Source organism: Chinchilla lanigera, unplaced genomic scaffold (genome assembly GCF_000276665.1).
Source record: "Chinchilla lanigera isolate Chin_1 unplaced genomic scaffold, ChiLan1.0 scaffold00054, whole genome shotgun sequence".
Classification (NCBI taxonomy): domain Eukaryota; kingdom Metazoa; phylum Chordata; class Mammalia; order Rodentia; family Chinchillidae; genus Chinchilla; species Chinchilla lanigera.
Window position 1 is genome coordinate 3,622,285 of NW_004955455.1, and position 17,857 is coordinate 3,640,141.

The 17,857-nt window shown below is 52.2% G+C and overlaps 1 protein-coding gene across 5 annotated transcripts in view; it reads right to left on the reverse strand.

Annotated features, from left to right (window-relative positions):
• Window positions 1–9,768: 9,768 nt before the first annotated feature.
• The window catches only part of Ap1b1 (adaptor-related protein complex 1, beta 1 subunit), a 53,955-nt gene continuing 45,866 nt past the window's right edge, over window positions 9,769–17,857 (reverse strand). For 3 of the 5 annotated variants that reach the window (XM_005396207.2, XM_005396205.2, XM_013520456.1), the window contains 7 exons: window positions 15,252–15,397; window positions 13,425–13,554; window positions 13,078–13,162; window positions 12,372–12,458; window positions 12,102–12,256; window positions 11,496–11,504; window positions 9,769–10,659 (listed from right to left, as the gene is read on the reverse strand). In XM_005396207.2, the coding sequence (XP_005396264.1) occupies window positions 10,585–10,659; window positions 11,496–11,504; window positions 12,102–12,256; window positions 12,372–12,458; window positions 13,078–13,162; window positions 13,425–13,554; window positions 15,252–15,397 (687 nt within the window). In that variant the 3' untranslated portion in view covers window positions 9,769–10,584. The remainder of the gene's footprint in view (window positions 10,660–11,495; window positions 11,505–12,101; window positions 12,257–12,371; window positions 12,459–13,077; window positions 13,163–13,424; window positions 13,555–15,251; window positions 15,398–17,857) is intronic. The other 2 variants (XM_005396208.2, XM_005396206.2) reach the window with 1 other exon arrangement.

Sequence of the window (17,857 nt, forward strand, 5' to 3'; positions counted from 1 at the left end):
TGAGGCTGGAGACGACCTCAGTGTGAAGGGCAGGGAGGCCCCAGGCCCTCGGCCGGCCTTGCCATCTCCTGTGAGGCCCCTGACACCCGCCTCCCACCCACGGAGGTGAATAGCCCACTGCATATCTCAAAGGACTGTGGTGGAGGAGAGGGGAGGGGCTGGCAGGAAGGGCAGAGTCTGGCACACACTGAGTCACACAGTAGCTCAGCCCCAAATCCCTGCCTCAACAAGGCTGCAGGTGAATAAATATAGAAAAATCCAAAAATCAGCGACACCACCTCCATTGCTGCTAAGACCACGTTTCCTGCGGGAGTCTTCACTTGTAGCTTCCCTGGGAAGAGTGCAGTCTCCAAACCAGATTCCCAGCCTCCAATGCCCTCTCCCTGGTGGAGCTGGTGGAGCTGGTGGGGGAGCTCGTCCCCCTGTGACCCTCCTTCTGTGGCTCTGCCACCCTTCCCTGTACATGGGGGGGCATCTCTGCCCTCACCCAGGTGCTGAGTGAAATGCACGTGTCTGTTTCTACACCAAGGGAGGTTTTTTCGGTTGTTGTTGGTTTTGCTTTGTTTTGTTTTGTGGGTTGTCTCACGATGCAGTTCAGGCTGGCTTTGAACTCACTTGGTAGCCCAGGCTGGCCTCACACTCCGGGTGATCCTGCTGGCTCAGCCTCCCCAGTGCTGGGATTACGGGTGTTCGCCACCCCGCCTGGCATGTTTCCCTTCACGCTGCAAGGAGGATTATGCGCGGCCCCTCTGGGTCAGTGTGGCTTCTCAACATGTGCATTTGGAATGATGGAGGGCACTGTGGACTGCGAGTGTCCCAAGATTCCCACAAAGTCCTGCACACTGCAAGGGTGACACCTTCCCTGAGGGAATCACACCAGCTTCACCAGCAGCAGAGGCTGTGATGTCAGCCCTGATCCCCAGCCACTTGCTCACGGAGGCTCACGGTGATGCCGTGATTTGGCTGAGTTGTGCAGAAGGAAGGAGGACTGGAAGTCATGCTCTGGGCTCCTGGGCCTGACCTTCTAACAACCTCAGCTTCTCCAGGGCCCAGGGGCCAGAGAGGCTTCTGGAGGGGATTGCTTGATCACCTGCCCTTTGGCCCTGTAGGGAGAGACTTTAAAGAGGCCTCTGTCCTCTGTGTGGCTGAGCTGAGCTATGAGGGAGTGGGTGGCCTGGGCCTGGCTTCCCAAAGATTAGCAAGCAGGGCAGCTTGGGCTGCCTGAAATGTGGGTTTCAGAGTTTCTCTATCAGTGTCCTCTCCTTCCCCAAAGAGAGGCTGTGGGGCTGCTGCCAGCTGTGCCACCCCAATCCCTATTCCCTCAGGACACCACCCCCCCTTACAGGTTTCTACCCAGAATTTCAGGGGCTGCCATTCAAACACACCAATGTCTTTTCCCTTGGCTCTGGGGGGCGGGGGTGGAGCAGAGTGGCCAAGCCAGTTGTTCTTTTCTCTGTCATAAGAGGGAGACAGACATGCAGCCAGGGACAGATAGATGGAGACAGGAGCCCTGAGAGCTGGTTGAGGCCTGGGAGTAGAGGAGCCTAAGGCAGACACCAGCCTCGCTGAGGGTAAGGGGCTGGGGAAATCTGGGGACGCACCAAGCCTGGCCCTGAAGGATGGAATCCCAGGGTATTCTGGGTAGGGAGGCAGCTGAGTGGGCCTGGACAGGGGCAGGCAGAGATGTGGGGATTCTGCTTCCCCCAGTTCATCACTCACAGCCTCCACTAGCAGCTAGCAGGCGCCACCACCACAGGACCGCTTTTCACACGGCTTCGTCCCAGCTGGCCTGGTTCTAGCCCCTCTCGGAGGTCAAGCACCCTGGACTCCATCAGCTCCGGGGAGGCATCTGCCCTGGGCACCTCTGGGCCAGCGATCTGGGCCACACCAATGACCGAATCACAGCCTGTCCTGCCGTTTATTGAGGCTCCATGACACTTGTTCTGGCAGCGGCTCCAATTCTTGAACCACCTGTGGCCCCCATGCCCCCTCTATGCTGTCCTCACCACAGTGACTCCTGAAGGCCAGGCCTGGTCTTACAACCATCCAGACCTAACGCAGCACAGTGAGACTTCTTGGGGTCTAAAACCTTCCTCCCAGGGCTGTGTCACCTGTGCACGTTTCTTGAGCTCTCTGAACCTAAGCTTAGGTTGGTGAGATAAGATTTATACATATAAAACAATTCCACTTTGTGTATGCAAATGTGTAGAGTACAAGAGATGGAAGCTAGAGTGCTTTTTTTTTTTTCTCCTTTATTTTTGAGACAGGATCTTGCTAGGTTGCCCAGGCTAGACTTGAACTTGGAACCTCCTGCCTCTGCCTCCTGAGTAGCTGGGATTACAGTGTGGTATGTACCACCACACCTGGCACAATTCCCACTTTTATAAGTAAGGAGCATGACTTCCAGTCCGCCTTCCTTCTGTACAACTCAGCCAAATCACGGCATCACCGTGAGCCTCCGTGAGCAGATCCCCCATCTCTGCCTGCCCCTGTCCAGGTCCACTCAGCTGCCTCCCTACCCTTTCTACCAGCTGGGTTTCCATCCTTCAGGGCCAGGCTTGGATGCGTCCCCAGACTTCCCCAGCCCCTTACCCTCAGCGAGGCTGGTGTCTGCCTTAGGCTCCTCTACTCCCAGGCCTCAACCAGCTCTCAGGGCTCCTGTCTCCATCTATCTGTCCCTGGCTGCGTATCTGTCTCCCTCATATGACAGAGGAAATAGCTACCAGTTGTAAGATATAATGGGAGATATGTATATATAAATAAGCACGTGCACATATGTTTTCTAGCTCTGCCAGCTCAGAAGGCCATGAAGTAACAGCGCAGGAGCAATAAGCACATTCAGCCCCTGGATCTTGGTTTCTAATACCACCTCCAAGGAGAGGAACCAGGCCTCTTAGGAAAAGGGCTGATGGTGAGATTGGGGCAGGACAAACACAAGATGAGCTCGAAGTGTCTTGTGCTGCTGGGAGGTAAGGAAGTGCTGCACATAAATAAATAAAAGGATGGTAGCATGTCAAAGGGACAGAGGAGCCTGCAGGAAAGAGTTCCTAATAGGCAAAACAACCGTATGAACAAAATAAATTACACTCAAGTTATAAAATAAATACCCAGAAGTCCAAACTGATAGAAACGTTTCACTGCATAAATAAATGTGAAAGAAATTTCTTACAGGAGAATTCCAAAGACTTTATGTAGCTCCTCCTTCCCACACGCCTTTCCTGAGTGTAGGCTGCATGTAGTGTTCTGCTTCCAAAAAGAAGAGGACAGAAATGGGGGAAAATTTCAAATGAAGGCAGCCTTCCCACACTTCCCTTGGGCAGGGGCACCTAGGATGTCACAAGAGGGTTAGCGGGTCCTCGAGACAATGTGATGAGAAGAGTGCCTTTACGGTTCTTTTCTTAAAAACCCATAAGCTACCAGGTGTGGTAGCACATGCCTGTGACCCTGGCTTCTTGACAGGCTGAGGCAGGAGGGTCCAAATGCAAAGCTAGCTTGAGCAACTTAGTGAAACTCTTTCTCAAAATAAAAAGGTGTGAGGATGTAGCTCAGTGGTGTGAGTGCCTGGGTTCCACCCCTAGAGCCACAAACCAAAACCAAAAACTCATAAAATCAGGATGGCCACAAGAAAAACACCAGACAAATCTAAACTGAAGGACAGAGTGGCTGACAAGTACTTTTTGTTTTGGTTTTTGAGTCAGGGTCTCTCTGTACAGTTCAAGTTGGCCTTGAACTCACTATGTAGCCCACTTGGCTTTGAACTCACAGCGATTCTCCTGCCTCTGCCTCCCAAGTGCTGGGATTACAAGTGTGTGCCACCATGCTCAGCAGACCAATGCTTCTTGAAATTGTCACGGTTATGAGAGAGAAGTCTTTGAGAAACTGTCACAGGAGACATGAGGATGACATGGAACATGGGGTTCTGGATTAGAAGGACATGAAGAAGAAAACTGCTAAAATCTGAACAAAGTCTGATGTTTAGTTTAAACACTGTTATATAATTTGTTGTTTATTTTTATATTATAAATATGTATACATACTTTTTTTTTTTTTTGGGAGGCAGTGTCTCATTATGTAGTACAGGCTGGCCTTCAACTCACTGTGAGGCCCAGGCTGGCTTCGAACTCACAGCGATCCTCCTGCCTCAGCTTCCCAAGTGCTGGGATTACAGGTGTGTACCACCATGACCAGCAAAATATATTAATTCTAAGTTCACATATTTAGGGGCTGGGGATTTAGCTCAGTGGCACAGTGCCTGCCTGGCAAGCACGAGGTCGTGAGTTCGATTCCCGGTACCGGAAAAAAACAAAAAAACAAACAAAAAATAAGTTCACATATTTATAAATATACTTACATTATAAAGATATATGGAAAATAAAGAGAGCTCATTTATAAAAGGAACCAGAGTGGAAAATACTCATAAACACATCAAAAATAGGGCTGCAAAAACAGCCCAGTGGTAGAGGATGTGCTTAGCATGCACATGGCACTGGGTTCCATGCCTAGCAAAAATCAATAACCCAATAAATTTTCATGAATGATGCTTTTTTCAAGATAGGGGCTCACTGTGTTACTCAGGCTAGCCTTGAATTTCTGAGCTCAAGCTACCCTCCTGCCACAACCTCCTGAGTAGCAGGGAATGCAGGTGCATACCAGTACACCTAAGAACTTTTAAATGAAGACAACTTAAAGTCTTACCAAAACTATAATAGAAACCTCTATCAATGAAAAGGTATGTACTTGTTTATGCCTGTAAAGATCCATTATTATTATTATTATTTGAGAGAGAGACAGAGATAGAGTCTTGGGTTGTAGTTCAGACTGGCCTTGAACTGTATAACCGGAGCTGGCCTCAAACTTGCAGCAATCCCCCACCTCCCTTGGGCAGGGGCACCTAGGATGTCTCACCCTGCCTCAGCTTCTGAGTGCTGGGTGAGTGCCACCACGCCCAGCTATTAGTATTGGTATTAGTATTAGTATTCTTTCGTGTCATTGAGGTTTGAACCCAGGGCTTTGCATATGAGTTACATCCCCATTCACTCCCCTATATTATTACTGATGTCAATTCTTTTTTCTTTTTGTGGTATTGAGGACTGAACCCACAGGCTTGCACATGCTAGGCAAGCTCTTCATAATATAAACATTTGATGTGATCCAAGTAAAAATAACATCTTTTTAAAAAAAAAAAAAAAAACAATTAGTTCTAAAGTTCAAATGGGACAAAGAGGGTATTTCAGTTGGGCATAGTGGTGCTGGCCTGTGATCCCAGCACTTGGAAGGCTGAAGCAGGAGAATCACCCTGAGTTTAAGGCCAGCCTGAACTGCATAGGAAGACCCTGTCTCAAAAAAAAAGAGAGTACTGTAAATTGCAAAAATGAAGGTTCTGCCAGACATAGAGGCACACACCTGTAGTCCCAACACTCAGGTAGTTGAGGCAGGAAGATCACTGTGAGTTTGAGGCCATCCTGGACTACAAAGTGAGTTCAAGGGCACCCCGAACTCTACCCAGTAAGACCCTGTCTCAAAAACATAAAGGTATTGTTTCTGTTTTTGTTTTTTATACTGGGGATGCTTTCACACTGAGCTACATATCTGATACTTTCCCATTTTATTTTGTAATAGGGCTAGGAATTTAGCTCAGCGGAACAGTGCCTGCCTGGCAAGCATGTGGTCCTGAGTTGGATTCCTCGTACCCCACAACACCAAAATTTATTTTGTATTTTGGGACAAGGTCTCACTAAGTTGTGTGGCTGGGCTAGAACTCGTGATCTTCCTGCCTCAACTTCCTGGAGTTCTAGGATTATAATCACGTGGCAATTGAAAGTTCTTTTTATAAAAACCGGAAGCCAATGAATAGTCAAATTCTCTGGTACAAGAGTCCAGAAAAACACCCAAATATATGGGGGAAATTCAGTATATGATTAAAAATGACATTTCAAATCTGTGGGAGAAAGATGAATTATTCAGTATATGGTGTGGAGACAACCTGGTAACCATCTGGGGGAGATGGGAAGTTGGATCCCTACCTCACTCCTCTCTACAGCTCAGATGGAACAGGAATGAAATGCAACACTAAGATCAGACAAGTACTACGAGGAAAAGATTGCATAAAAACCCAGTGCCAGCATGGAAAAGTAAAAAGCAGTAACAAAATGGGGACAAATAATGACAAATCAGCAAAAACCAATAACCGCAGAGAAGTTACCTGCCCCCCCACAAAAAAAAGTTCACAGAAAAAGGCAAATTGTTCAAAAACACATGAAAAGAGGCACATTTAAAACACAGATACTGGGGGCTGGGGGTTTAGCTCAGCAGCACAGCGCCTGCCTGGCAAGCGCAAGGTCGTGAGTTCCATTCCCGGTACCAGAAAAAAAAAAAAACACCCAACAAAACAAAAAAACCACACACAGATACTGCCAGGCGTGGTGGTGCATGCCTGTAATCCCAGCACTCAGGAGGCTGAGGCAGGAGGATCATTTAGATTTCTAGGCCAGCCTGGGCTACAAAATGAGCTCAAGGCTAGCTTGAACTGCATAGTGAGATGTCTCAAAAAGCAAAAAACCACAAAAACACAAAAAAACAAACAAAAAAACCCCACCACAAACAAAATAAAAAAAAACCCCATAGCTACCATCTTTCATCTGTGAGGTTTGGCAATATTCTCAGTTGCAAAGACTCAATGAGAAAGCTCTCACTCCTGGTGGTGGGAGAGCCACCTGAAAGACATTTTAGCATCAGCTGCCAAGATCACAAGTGCGCCTCGCTTTGCCCCTGCAGTTCCTACACTGTGGAACTGATCTATGTGTGCATATGCTAAGGATATTCTTTGCAGGATCTTTGTACCAACACCACCTTGTGACAAGTCCATGCACATTGCTGGGTGCTGCTTTGAATGGAATACCACACAACTGGTTGTTTTTTTTTTTTTGTTTGTTTGTTTTTTGTTTTTTTTTAAAGGCACATGGACACTGTAACGTAATGGAAAACCCTCCGAGATACAAGTATAATGCAGGACAGTGTGTATTCAGTGCTACCGTATGTGTACAAGGGAAAAGGGTATCACGTTAGTTTCCTTTGGGGAAAAGGGCATTTTTTTTTTTTTTTTATTTAATTTGTTTGGGTTTTTCTGCACATGCTAGGCAAGCACTCTGCCACTGAGCCGCATCCCTTCCCTAGCCTTAGAACTCCAATTTAAAATGCAAACTGTTTATACCTGTGGTACACCCATTCTGGAGCTAGACCTTACAGCTGGATTTGTGCCCCCGCAAGGATGTACGTGGGAACGTTCTGGGACTGGCTCAGGGAGGCCCATCCACCGAAGGAGCACTGAAGTGGATCTGTTTGTACCCACAGGGAAAGAGCTCCAGAAATTCCTGTCAGATAAGGCCCTGGGTCCATTCCCCAGTACTTCAGGGGAGAAAAAAGGCAGCAAGATGCTGGCAGTGCCTAGGTGTGCTACTAGCTGTTTAGTAAACACCCTCAGGGATTTAAGTAGACTATCCAGGAAGAAAACACAAATCTAGGAGCAGCCTTGGCTCCAGGGAGGAAAACTAAGACTGAGGAATGGTAGGAGAAATTTATCCCATGTATGGATGAGCTTCCTATCTCCTGAATCACTTTCTCCTAAAAACAAATACCACTATCCAAAGATTTTTTTTCCTTTGGTACCGGGAATTGAACTCATGAGCTCAGGCTTGCCAGGCAAGCACTTATGCCGCTGAGCTACATCCCTGACCCACTATCCCAAGACTTAAAAATGCAAGAGGAGCACACCTGTAATCCCAGCATTAGGGAGGCTGAGGCAGGAGGATCATGGTGAGTTGAGGTACATAGTGAGTTCAGGGCAGTCTGAACTATATAATGGAAGAGACCTGTCTCAAAACTCCAAAGCAAATCAAACCACCCTCCCCCACAAAAAAACAAGGTTAACACCACAGCCATTAGCAATGATTGGCACTCAAGGGGAACCTATTAGGCCCTGGGTATTTGAGGGAGCCTCTAGAAAAGGTTGCTTCTGTTGCAGCTGGCTGGGAAGACTCAAGATGCCAAATCTTTTTGCAAGACCCAGGACAGTTCCCCAAGCTGCAGGACGCCAAGGGCCCAGTGGCAGGGACACCTGAGCTGAGGGGAAGAGGAGGCATGGCAAGGGAGGGACAGGGATATGGAAGGGCGTGGATTAGATACTCCTAAAGCACTTCTAAAGGCCTGGGTGGCCCTGGGTGCTTGTTTCCTGATGCAGTGATGCAGCAAATGTCATGCAGTGCCCTAGACTTGGGAAACTGGAAGCCTGAGGTCTTCTACCTGTCTCCCCCACGTATATTAAGCCTCTTCAGCGTATGCCAAGTCCCACCTTGCTGGGTGCTGTGGGTGGCTGAGGGCAGATTCTGCCCACCATCACCTGGAGTGTAGGCATGGACAGGGTGGGGGTGAATCCAAGGTGTCCAACGACAGTCGGTGCGCTCCATACAAACAGGCCAGCCTAGGAGGCCAAGGATTTAGCTCAGTGGTGAGTGCCTGCCTGGTACGTGTGAGGTCCTGAGTTTGATCCTTGGTACCCCCACAGCAACCCCACCCCAGGGTATTTGTCCTGGGCCTCTGGCTGCCCAGTGCCACTCCAGTGGGGAGTTACCCTGTATTTCTTCTCTCCTGGCCTCAGCACCGTGGAGACAGACAGCAAGCCTGTGAGACCCCTGGATCATGAGGAAAGCAGGCCCCTGCAGTGGCTCCCCAGGACTGCGTTCAGTGTCCTCACTCTGGTGGCAAGTGACACACCAGATTGGGGTGGCTCTCTTCAAGGGGTTACCACTTGTTCATCTGGTTTGCAGGGACTCAAGCTTTGGGGAATCCTGTTATATTTGCCCCTCAAGGGCTTCTGAGCCCAGACTTTCAAGTAAAGAACGAACTAGGGTTGCACAACCAAAAGCCTTGGTTGGTTCTGGACTCTGGTCCCAGGGCAGGACAGCAACAGCACAGGACTCAGATGGGGTAGTACAGCGCCAGATGTCTCGCAAGACGGGCGTTCTCTTCCCCCAGCTTGCTGCAGCTTGGTAGGCAGCAGGGTAGGCACGGTGCAGGGGCTGACTGCAGACAGGAGTAGCTGGGGCTGAATGAAATGGGCTGCTCCTCCCTTAGGAATAGGCTGAAGCCTTACCAGCTAAGACAGCTTTGCTGGCAGCCCCGCTAGGGGTTTGGCTGCCCCAGCCTAGGAACAAGGCCAGTGCCCAGACTGGGAAAACATGGAGTGTCATCAACCATGGCTCCCCAAGACCCCCTGCCCCATCCTGCTGAGAGCCTCTCCTGCTGCTCCCAGGGGCCTCCCACATAGCAGGGAGCTGTGGGGAACGCAAATGGCGCCAGCCCTCCCTGCCAGCAATAAGGCGAGACAGCTTCGGGGTAGGAGCTGGGACTGATGGAGGGAAGGATGCCAGCGAGACCAGACGTCCTGTCATTTCCCAAGGACAGAATGGCAAGAAGACACTGTCCCCAGAGTCCCAGTGGAGGGGTCAACACCGGACGTACAGCTCGAATCCAGGACCTCTGCCCAGAGAAGCCTCAGGACCTGACACACTGGCCAGGGACACACTTACGTTGTTATTTTTATTCACTTTCTCTTTTTGAAAAAAAAAAAGAGTAACATACAATATATATTTTCTGTTTATATATAGATATATATATTAGATATAGTTAATGCAGGGGTCAGCTGACATCCCTGGCAACTTGGAAGCAATTCTTGATTCTCACCTTTGTGGAGGCAAAGAAGGTTCCACTGACTGCCAAAAGCAGAATCTCTTTATTATCAAACAGCAGTAACAGGAAACCCTAACAGCTGTCAGACACAACTGAGCCTGGGGAGCCAGGGAGGGCAGCAGACAGCGGACAGACCCCGCAGAAACACACACAGGTAGCACACTGCCTGGCCAGTGCCCCGTCCCTCAGCCCTGTGTCTGCTCTAGGAGCCCTGGGCTGGCTGAGACGTCACTAAGGAATGTATTGCAGGCAGTGACCATCCTCAGGAGTGGGAAGTGGGAGCCGGGGCTGCTATTTGGGCTTTCTGCCTGGTCTTGACCATGCAGGCGCTCGCAGGGCACCCATGGGTAATGTGGGCTGGGTGGTCCAGGGCTCCTCCCAGCTCCACTGGGATCTATGGCCCCTGGAGCCTCAACCCTGTCAACAGCTCTTCAGAGACCCTCCCCACATATCCAGACAGGCTGCCAGGGCCCATCCCATTCAAGGTGGTAGCAGGGAGGGCTCTAACACCAGTCAGAGAGCTAGGGCAGAGAGCTCCACGTTCACCCCTAGTCACAGGGAGAAGGCAGAGGACCCTGCGGTCTCCAGCTTCTGCTGCTGCTCTGGCTCTGTGTTTTTTTTTTTTGGTCCCCTCCTCACCTGACCCACATAGCAGCAGCAATGAGAAAGGGGCAACCGGAGCATGGGGTGACAGATTTCCCCCCAGAAGGGGTACCACCTGGTTCTGAGACCCCTGCAGTTAGGACCAGGAGTCCCCTGGGTGGCCAGGGGAACCTAGCCTCTCCCTTGAGGGCTCCTCGATGGGGCTGAGAGAAGGCTGGGGAGGGCGCAGGATGGGCCTCAGTTCTTGAGGATGGTCTCGTAGGCCTGGTATACGTGCTGGGACACCTCTGGTGCTCGACACTTCAGGGACAGCTGTAGGGAGAGAGAGGGCAGAGGAGAGAGAAGGCTCACCCCTGGCTTCTCCTTAGGAAGGACTGAGAGGAGCCGAGCGAGAAGGCGGGCGTGAGATGGAATAGCATGGCGTGCACACGTGGCCTGATGGCAACTGCGGCTGGGGCAGATGTGAGGTAAAGCAAAGGGGGTGGCCGTTGCAGCCAGTTGGGTGGGGACCAAATATACTTGCAGCCCACACACCTGCTGTCAGCCCCACCGTTGGAGTCCTACTGGCAGGCAGCGTGACTCACAGGCAGGAGGCTGCCAGGAGTGCTCAGCCCCCACCAGGCCCCTCAAAGCCTCTGGAATCTGGGGTCCTCACAATGACAGGAAATCCAGAGGGGCAGAGGGCTGGGGAGATGGTGAGGTGTGCTGGATTTGTTCCTGGTTCCCTGCACAGGCAGCAGGTACATCAGGCTCTGCCTCCGTGTGAAGGTCTGAGCCTTGAGATTCCTAGCGCAGAGAAGCCAGCCACCCCTGCCACTCAAAAGCACCAGTTCCAGAGGATAAATGAAGGAAGTGGGTGCACATGGAGTCCTGGAGTCAGTGGCAGTGGCCCCAGAGAGGTCTCCTGGGCCTCTTTAAAGGGCTCTATGCACTGCACATGGAAGTGGGGGTGCCAACTCCTCACAGGCCACCTGGTTGGAAAGTCTGCATGCGTATCTGCTCAGCTGTGGGGGCAGGAAAGTGAGGCCAAGAAATGGGGTGCATAGAGGAAAGCTGGGGTGCACTGGGGCCAGGCCAGGAGATGGAGCATGTGCAATATGGCTAAGGAGAATGGAGGGGGAAGAGGAAGAAAAAAGCAATCTGCTAACCTCCAAGTCCTGCACCATGACACAGGCGCCAGCAGGAAGGTGAACATGCAGCAACCAAACACGGAGAAGGAAATTACCACCATCGAAGCCACCGGCACAGCTCCCACCCACCACAGTGCCAAGGCGGCCAGCAGGGCCCACGGGAGGCAGGGTCTGCAGGGCCACACCTGCCAGAGTTGGGTGCAAGGGAGAAGCAAAGCCTGGGGATCTCTGGGCCAGGGAATGCAGGGTAACCTCCAGGAAAACCAGGAACCTCATGGAAGTTACCTCCTGACTGGAGTCTGACTTAAAGGCTAAGAAGCATGGGCTGCTGGGAATGAAGCTCTCCCTGGCAGCACGTGCCACGGCCCATGCCCAGTGATGCCACTTGCCAGTTAGGCAGACCCCTGGTGTCTCATCAGGGGGATTCTGGTGGGACTGAGCTGAAAGTTTCTAGAAAGGTCTCTTTCAGGGACAGAACTGGTCATTCACACCAGGCTTGAAGTGACCCTTGGTACAACAACCCTATTAGAGCCAGTTCCTGGCCTCAAAGGGAGGTGGAGGCAGGAGGCCGTCCAACATGGGGTGCGGAGGCTCCAGGGCTGAAGCAGGCTCAGGGGCTCTCACCATGAAGCTGGGGTTGCCTGGCTGGATTCGCAGCTCAGCCAGTACCCAGATGCCATTGGTCAGTTTCAGGGACTGGTAGAGCATGTCCTGGCCCTCCACATTCCTCTTGGCAATGGTGAAGATGTTGCTACTCTGCAGCTTGGTGCTCACAGCCTCTGTAGAGTTGGATGGCACGGGGCAGCCCCATCAGTGAGGGGGCAGGGCTAGAGACAGGGAGGGGCGGGGTCGGTGTGCACCCAGGGGCCGGGTGCTAGGAATTGGAGTCCTCACCCGCATTGAGGGAGCAGTCTCTGATCTGAAACTGGGCTTCATTCTCATTAGGGATATCTTTCCATGTGGCCAGGAACATCTGCCGGTCTGCAGGGTGAGAGGCAGGACTCTGATAAACCTGTGAGTCTAGTCTTTAATGTGCTGCCTGAAAGCTGAGGACAGGCACTAGCTCCCCCATAGCACCCTTACTTCCCTGAGCAAAACCCCTCAGCTCTGTGAGAAGGCCCAGAATGTCCTTCCCAAGTGACCCAGTTCTCGTCTCTCCACAGACTCCTTGCTCCTGCTCTGGCCCCCAGCAGCGTGCTCATTAGTCACGCATGCCTCCCAGGATTGCTGCGGAAAGGGGAGGATGACCTGGGCCAAGTACTCCCTGAATCCTGAGGCAGGGCTGAGCTTTCCCCGCACAGCCTTCTCCAGGTCCTGGCTGCGCCCCGGAAGTGTGCACCAGGCCTGTGGCATGTCTTGGTCTCCAGCAGCCCATGGGGCAGGGCTGAGGGGTGAGCTGGGGAAAACCCACTGAGTGAAATGGCTCCATTGTGCCACAGCTCACCTGAGGGCTGGGGGTACAGGTGCACCCCTCACTATAGGCCTTGCAGGAGACCACTATGAAGCAAGCCATCCATCTGATCCTTGGCAAAGGAACCACTCTGGTCAGGTTCCCAAGCCACAGCCCACTGGAGTGTTCAGGGGCTCCCTCGAGACTCACCCATCTTCCCATCCTCCACAAAGAGGATATGCAGTGGATACAAGGTGCTGAAGTAGAAGATGTCAATGTTGTTCTTCACAGCCACCTGGGCACAAGGGTATCCACAGTCACTCCCTAGGGTTCCATACCCCAGACTCCTGGGCTGACACCACCTCTGAGGCCCGAGGAAGTAAGCACCCAAGTAGGTTCTCTCACATGACCCTCCCTTGTGGCACACCCCTTTGTCCCCTTTGACTTGGGGCTCCCCTGAAACATCTGTACCCAAGAGCAAGACTCCACAGACTGGCCCCTCCCCCAGGATTGAGGGGTTGGTAAGAACTGGGGGGTCTGACCCTGCTGGTACACACCTGGAGATTGTTGAGGGGATCCATCTTCATGACCGAGCCCACTGTGTTAAGCGGCAGGGAGATCTCCACAGTCTGGTTGGGGCTGAGTGGCGCATGCACCTGGAGGGGGGCGGCGGGGGCCAGGCCAAAGCTGGGGAGAGAGAAGCCCCCACAGGGAGGGCAGGGAGCAGGTGCTGACATAGACAAGGACCCCCTCCACCCCAGGACAGGATGAGTACCTGATCCCCCACCCCTACCCCATGGCCATGTGGTCAGGAGGCAGGGGCCTTGGGCTGGCTACTCTGCCCCAGCCTGGCTGCAGGTGGAAGCTGGGCTCTGCTCTTTCTCCTCTGGGCTGGGTGCTGGTGAGCACAGTCTGCCCTGCTCTGCCCTGCCCTTGAGGGGCTTCATCTAATACCAAAGGACTGGACTACATTCTTCTAAATTAAAAATTCTATGGGCTGGGGATTTAGCTCAGCGGCACAGCACCTGCCTGGCAAGCGCAAGGTCATGAGTTCGATTCCTGGTAACGGAAAAAAAAAACAAAACAACAACAACAACAACAAAAAACCAAACAAACAAACAAAAAAACTCTGTGACTACTCAGGCCTCTCCTGCCAATCAGCATCTCAATGTAAGAGATGCCCCAGCCACAGGCTCTTAGAAGGTAAGTCACAATAGAATGAACTGGGAGTTGGTAGGCCCAGGCTGGACATGTGGTATTATACCCATTGCTATCCTCATAAAAAGAAACAGCTATTTATCATCCCATTCCCCAGACGAAGACATGGAGCCTCAGGGAGGACAGACTTGTGCCCATGGTAAATGGCAGGGTGAGTACCAGAGCTCAGGTTGCCTGACCCCAGCTGTGCTCTCTCTAACCACAGGCCAATCAGACCTCCCTCGCACAGCGGGAAATGTCATGGGAAAACCCAGGTCTGAAGTGACTCAGCATTCCAGGGTTTCCTAGGAGTGTCATTGTGCCTGCTGTGTGATTTTGGGCAAGATCATGGCCCTCGTTGGGACCACATATAGAGTGTGGTATCCAGGAAGTGTTGGGTTCACTGCAGGTTTGTTTTGAGCAATTATCTGGACCACCCCTAGTAGCCTGTGGTACATCTGTGGCCCCTAGGGTCCTCCAAAGAGAAGTGGCACAGCTGTCCGAGCCTCCCTGGTCTGTACAAGGGTCAGAGCACTCTGGACCCCAGGCTCTCCTGGAGGAAGCAGCCCCTTCAGTCAACTTCTTAGAGGCTTAGTTTGCTCATCACTAGAGCCGCTCAGGAAGAAGGAATCATCAAGAGGGGCTACTTGAGTCCCCATGGAGCCCTGGCCCAGGCAGCCTGATCCACTATGGAGCAGACAGGTGAGCTTCCCACACAATGTGGGGGATGGAGAGGGATGTCAAGGAGTCTGGAGCAGCCAACATTCATTCACAGAGGCCCTGCCTCGTACTGTCACCTTTGGCCCTGGAGGAGGCTAGCAGGCAAGCCCACTTCCCACCTGCCTTCTCAGTTGCATCCTAAACAGGATGACTCAGGCCTAGGAGAAGAACCTTGAGCTCTCAGCAGGGTGGACTGGGACTTGAACTCAGGCTGATGGGCTGAGCTAGGATTTCCATCTCAACACTTCTCCATGCAGCACAGGAAGGCAAATATAAGGGGAGACACCTGTCCACTCTGGAGGTACTTTGGAATCCATACAGAGAGGTCACATGGGGACATCACTGCTGTAGAGTGTTGGCCTGTGGGCAGTGAGAACATCTACCTTCTCTAGAAAAGAGGTACCAGACCTCAGGGAGCCACAGCTCCTGCACAAGAACTCTCCTTGGGCTGGCCCTGGGGAGCTCACCTGTTGCGGTTGAACTGTATGGCAAAGTCCGTCATGACCTGCAGGGCCTTGTTGGTCAACTGCAGGTCCATGGAGATGGAGCCCACCTGGCGTGTGAAGGTGCCCGAGATTTCCAGTCCTTTGGCCTTCATGGCTGGGAGCCAGACCTGTAAGGAAGACAGTGGGGGCTGGAGTGGGTCTCTTCCTTCAGCCCAAACCCAACAGCTTACCTGTGGGTCCTTTTCCTTTTTCCTCAAGGGGCCTCCTGTAGTGACCACACTTGCTTTTACCATCAGAGATTAAGATGAATTCTGTGGACCACGTAAGGCCACCACCATGGTGTAACCGCAGATCGCACCTCGCGGTGGTGAGCCTTGGTGCACTCAGTCTTTAGAGGTTAATGAAGGGAACAATGAGGAAGTAGGGCTGAGGAAGGCTGTAAGATGATGGAGCTCTGGCAGCCTCCTGATGAACCAAGGACAGGGCCAAGTGCCCAACAGCATCCTGGCCGGAGCCCAAGGCCTCCCTGGCTGTCACAGCCTGTCCTCCCTTGCAGGAGGCCAGGCGGACCTTTCCTTGTAGAAACTAGCTTGGCCAAGGACAGTACCTAAGAGGACCTCTGTGTGGCAGGCCCTCAGCTGCTTGGCTGTCTTTGTCAACAGTTTCAGCCCAAGAGCCACCTCCTCTGAGAAGTCTGCACCCATGCTCCTTCCTCACATTCGTGGGCCAATCAGGGGCATGGGAGAGAAACAAGAGCCCACGTGTCTCCCCTGCTCCTGGACCGAGTAGCTCTGCTTTTCTGACTTTGCATTCGTGGCTCAGGGCCTGGCATGGAGCTAGTATTTAGGAAGTGTTTGCTGAACAAACAGCAGGAATCGCATCCTGGCCTGTGAGAAGTTCCTCCAGGTGTCGCCCTGTGGACACACAGACACCTCTCAGGTCGTTATTCTCCCCTGATGGCCCACAGGCCTCTCAACATCAAAAGGCTCCAATCTTAACCAAAAGCTGCAAGTGCCTCAGTGTCGGTAATCACCCTCATGCTGCAGTCACTAGCCCAAGGGTGACTAGTCAACATCACCTTCTACATCTGCCCAAGGGCCTCCATTTCCCTCCTCCTCCACGACATGGTGTCTAAGCTGCCACCAGACCTCTCCAGGTGGGACAGCTCCACTGAGGTGGATAACATGATTCCTCTCTCCCATTTTCCACAACAGCTAGTCACCTTGTAAAATGCAAATGTGGTCATAGGGACCCCTTCCACCTTGCATGGATCTCCACAGCCTGGGGCCCATTCTAGACTTGATTTGCCTGGTCTGGCCCCTATTCCTTGAGACCCCATACCCATTGTTCCCTCAACTTGGAATGCACTTCCCCAATCACTTCCTCGGCTGACCTGAGCCCTCTGTACCCCCTCGACAAGTCTGTGCAGGTGGAAACCCTGGTCTCACTTCACGGCTGTGACAAGGGGTCTGTACAGAGTACTAAGAGGGCTGCTGAGCCTGACCCTGGGCCCAGCTTCCTTAGACATCTAGAGCCAGCTCCACTAGGCCTCCCGCTGTTCCTGCAGAACTGGTTCTGAGTCACCCATGCCTGACCCTGTTCACTGAGGATGGAAACCCTGTAGCTCTTGGTCACTGTGGGCTCATGAACTCCTGTGCAGGTACTAACACAATTAGCCCTCACTGCTGACTGGCCAAAGCAAGTCACCAGCCACTGACCTACATGCTGGAAGAACTCAAGAGTTCTGTACACAGGGAGCCTGTCCCTCTTGACCAGGAGCGGTGCACGACGTATGTACCTCAAAATGGGTGGGAAATGCACTTGAGACAATTCCAGTAATCACAGCACTGCCAGGGAAATGTAGGTGACCTGCTACTGTGTCTGCAGGGATAGTACACACACATCCTTGAACTTTGCCATGACTAAGGCAGCAGGGATGGTCCTGCTCGTGTTGCAAGGACTCCTCCACCAGGCAGCCAGCCTTCATTAGTCTTGACTTAACGGTCCCCTCACCTCATCCTGGCACTTACTGCCGACCAGGTACACCCATCTGACATTCCTTTAAGACAAAGTGGTGATGTGATCTGTTAAAAGCAATACACAAGCCAAAGGGCAGCCTACTGAGAGTCAGCTTGCAGCTTTATTTCCTTGTAGCTTTGAGCGCCTGGCAAGGGAAGCAACATGGGCTGAAGGAGGCTGATGGTCTGCTACTCTATCCCACCCTGTAATAGTGGGCTTTTAACAGGTTTGGGTTGGCCTTGTGCCCTGGAGTGCTAATTAGTCAAGCAAATGCGGTTTATATTATATCCTGTGTCCCATGTCCTCAGGTCCTCCTGATTCTGACAACCCATGACCCTGAGGCCTACTGGTGGGTCTCCCTGTCCGGCATAATCACAGAGGTTAGAGCAGAAGCTTTGGTGTCACTGCCCTGCAGTCAGTTCCAGACTCATTTACCAGCTATGTGACTGTGGGCAAAAGCACTCCCTCAACTGCAAAGTGGGAGTAACAGCAACAGAAGGCTGGTGCTGTGGTGCGCTGGAGCTGCTGGCATGCAGCCAGTTGCTGCTAGTGTCAGAACTGCTGTCCTTGTGAATCTCTGGGGACCAGGCTGCCAGGGGCTGCAGCCA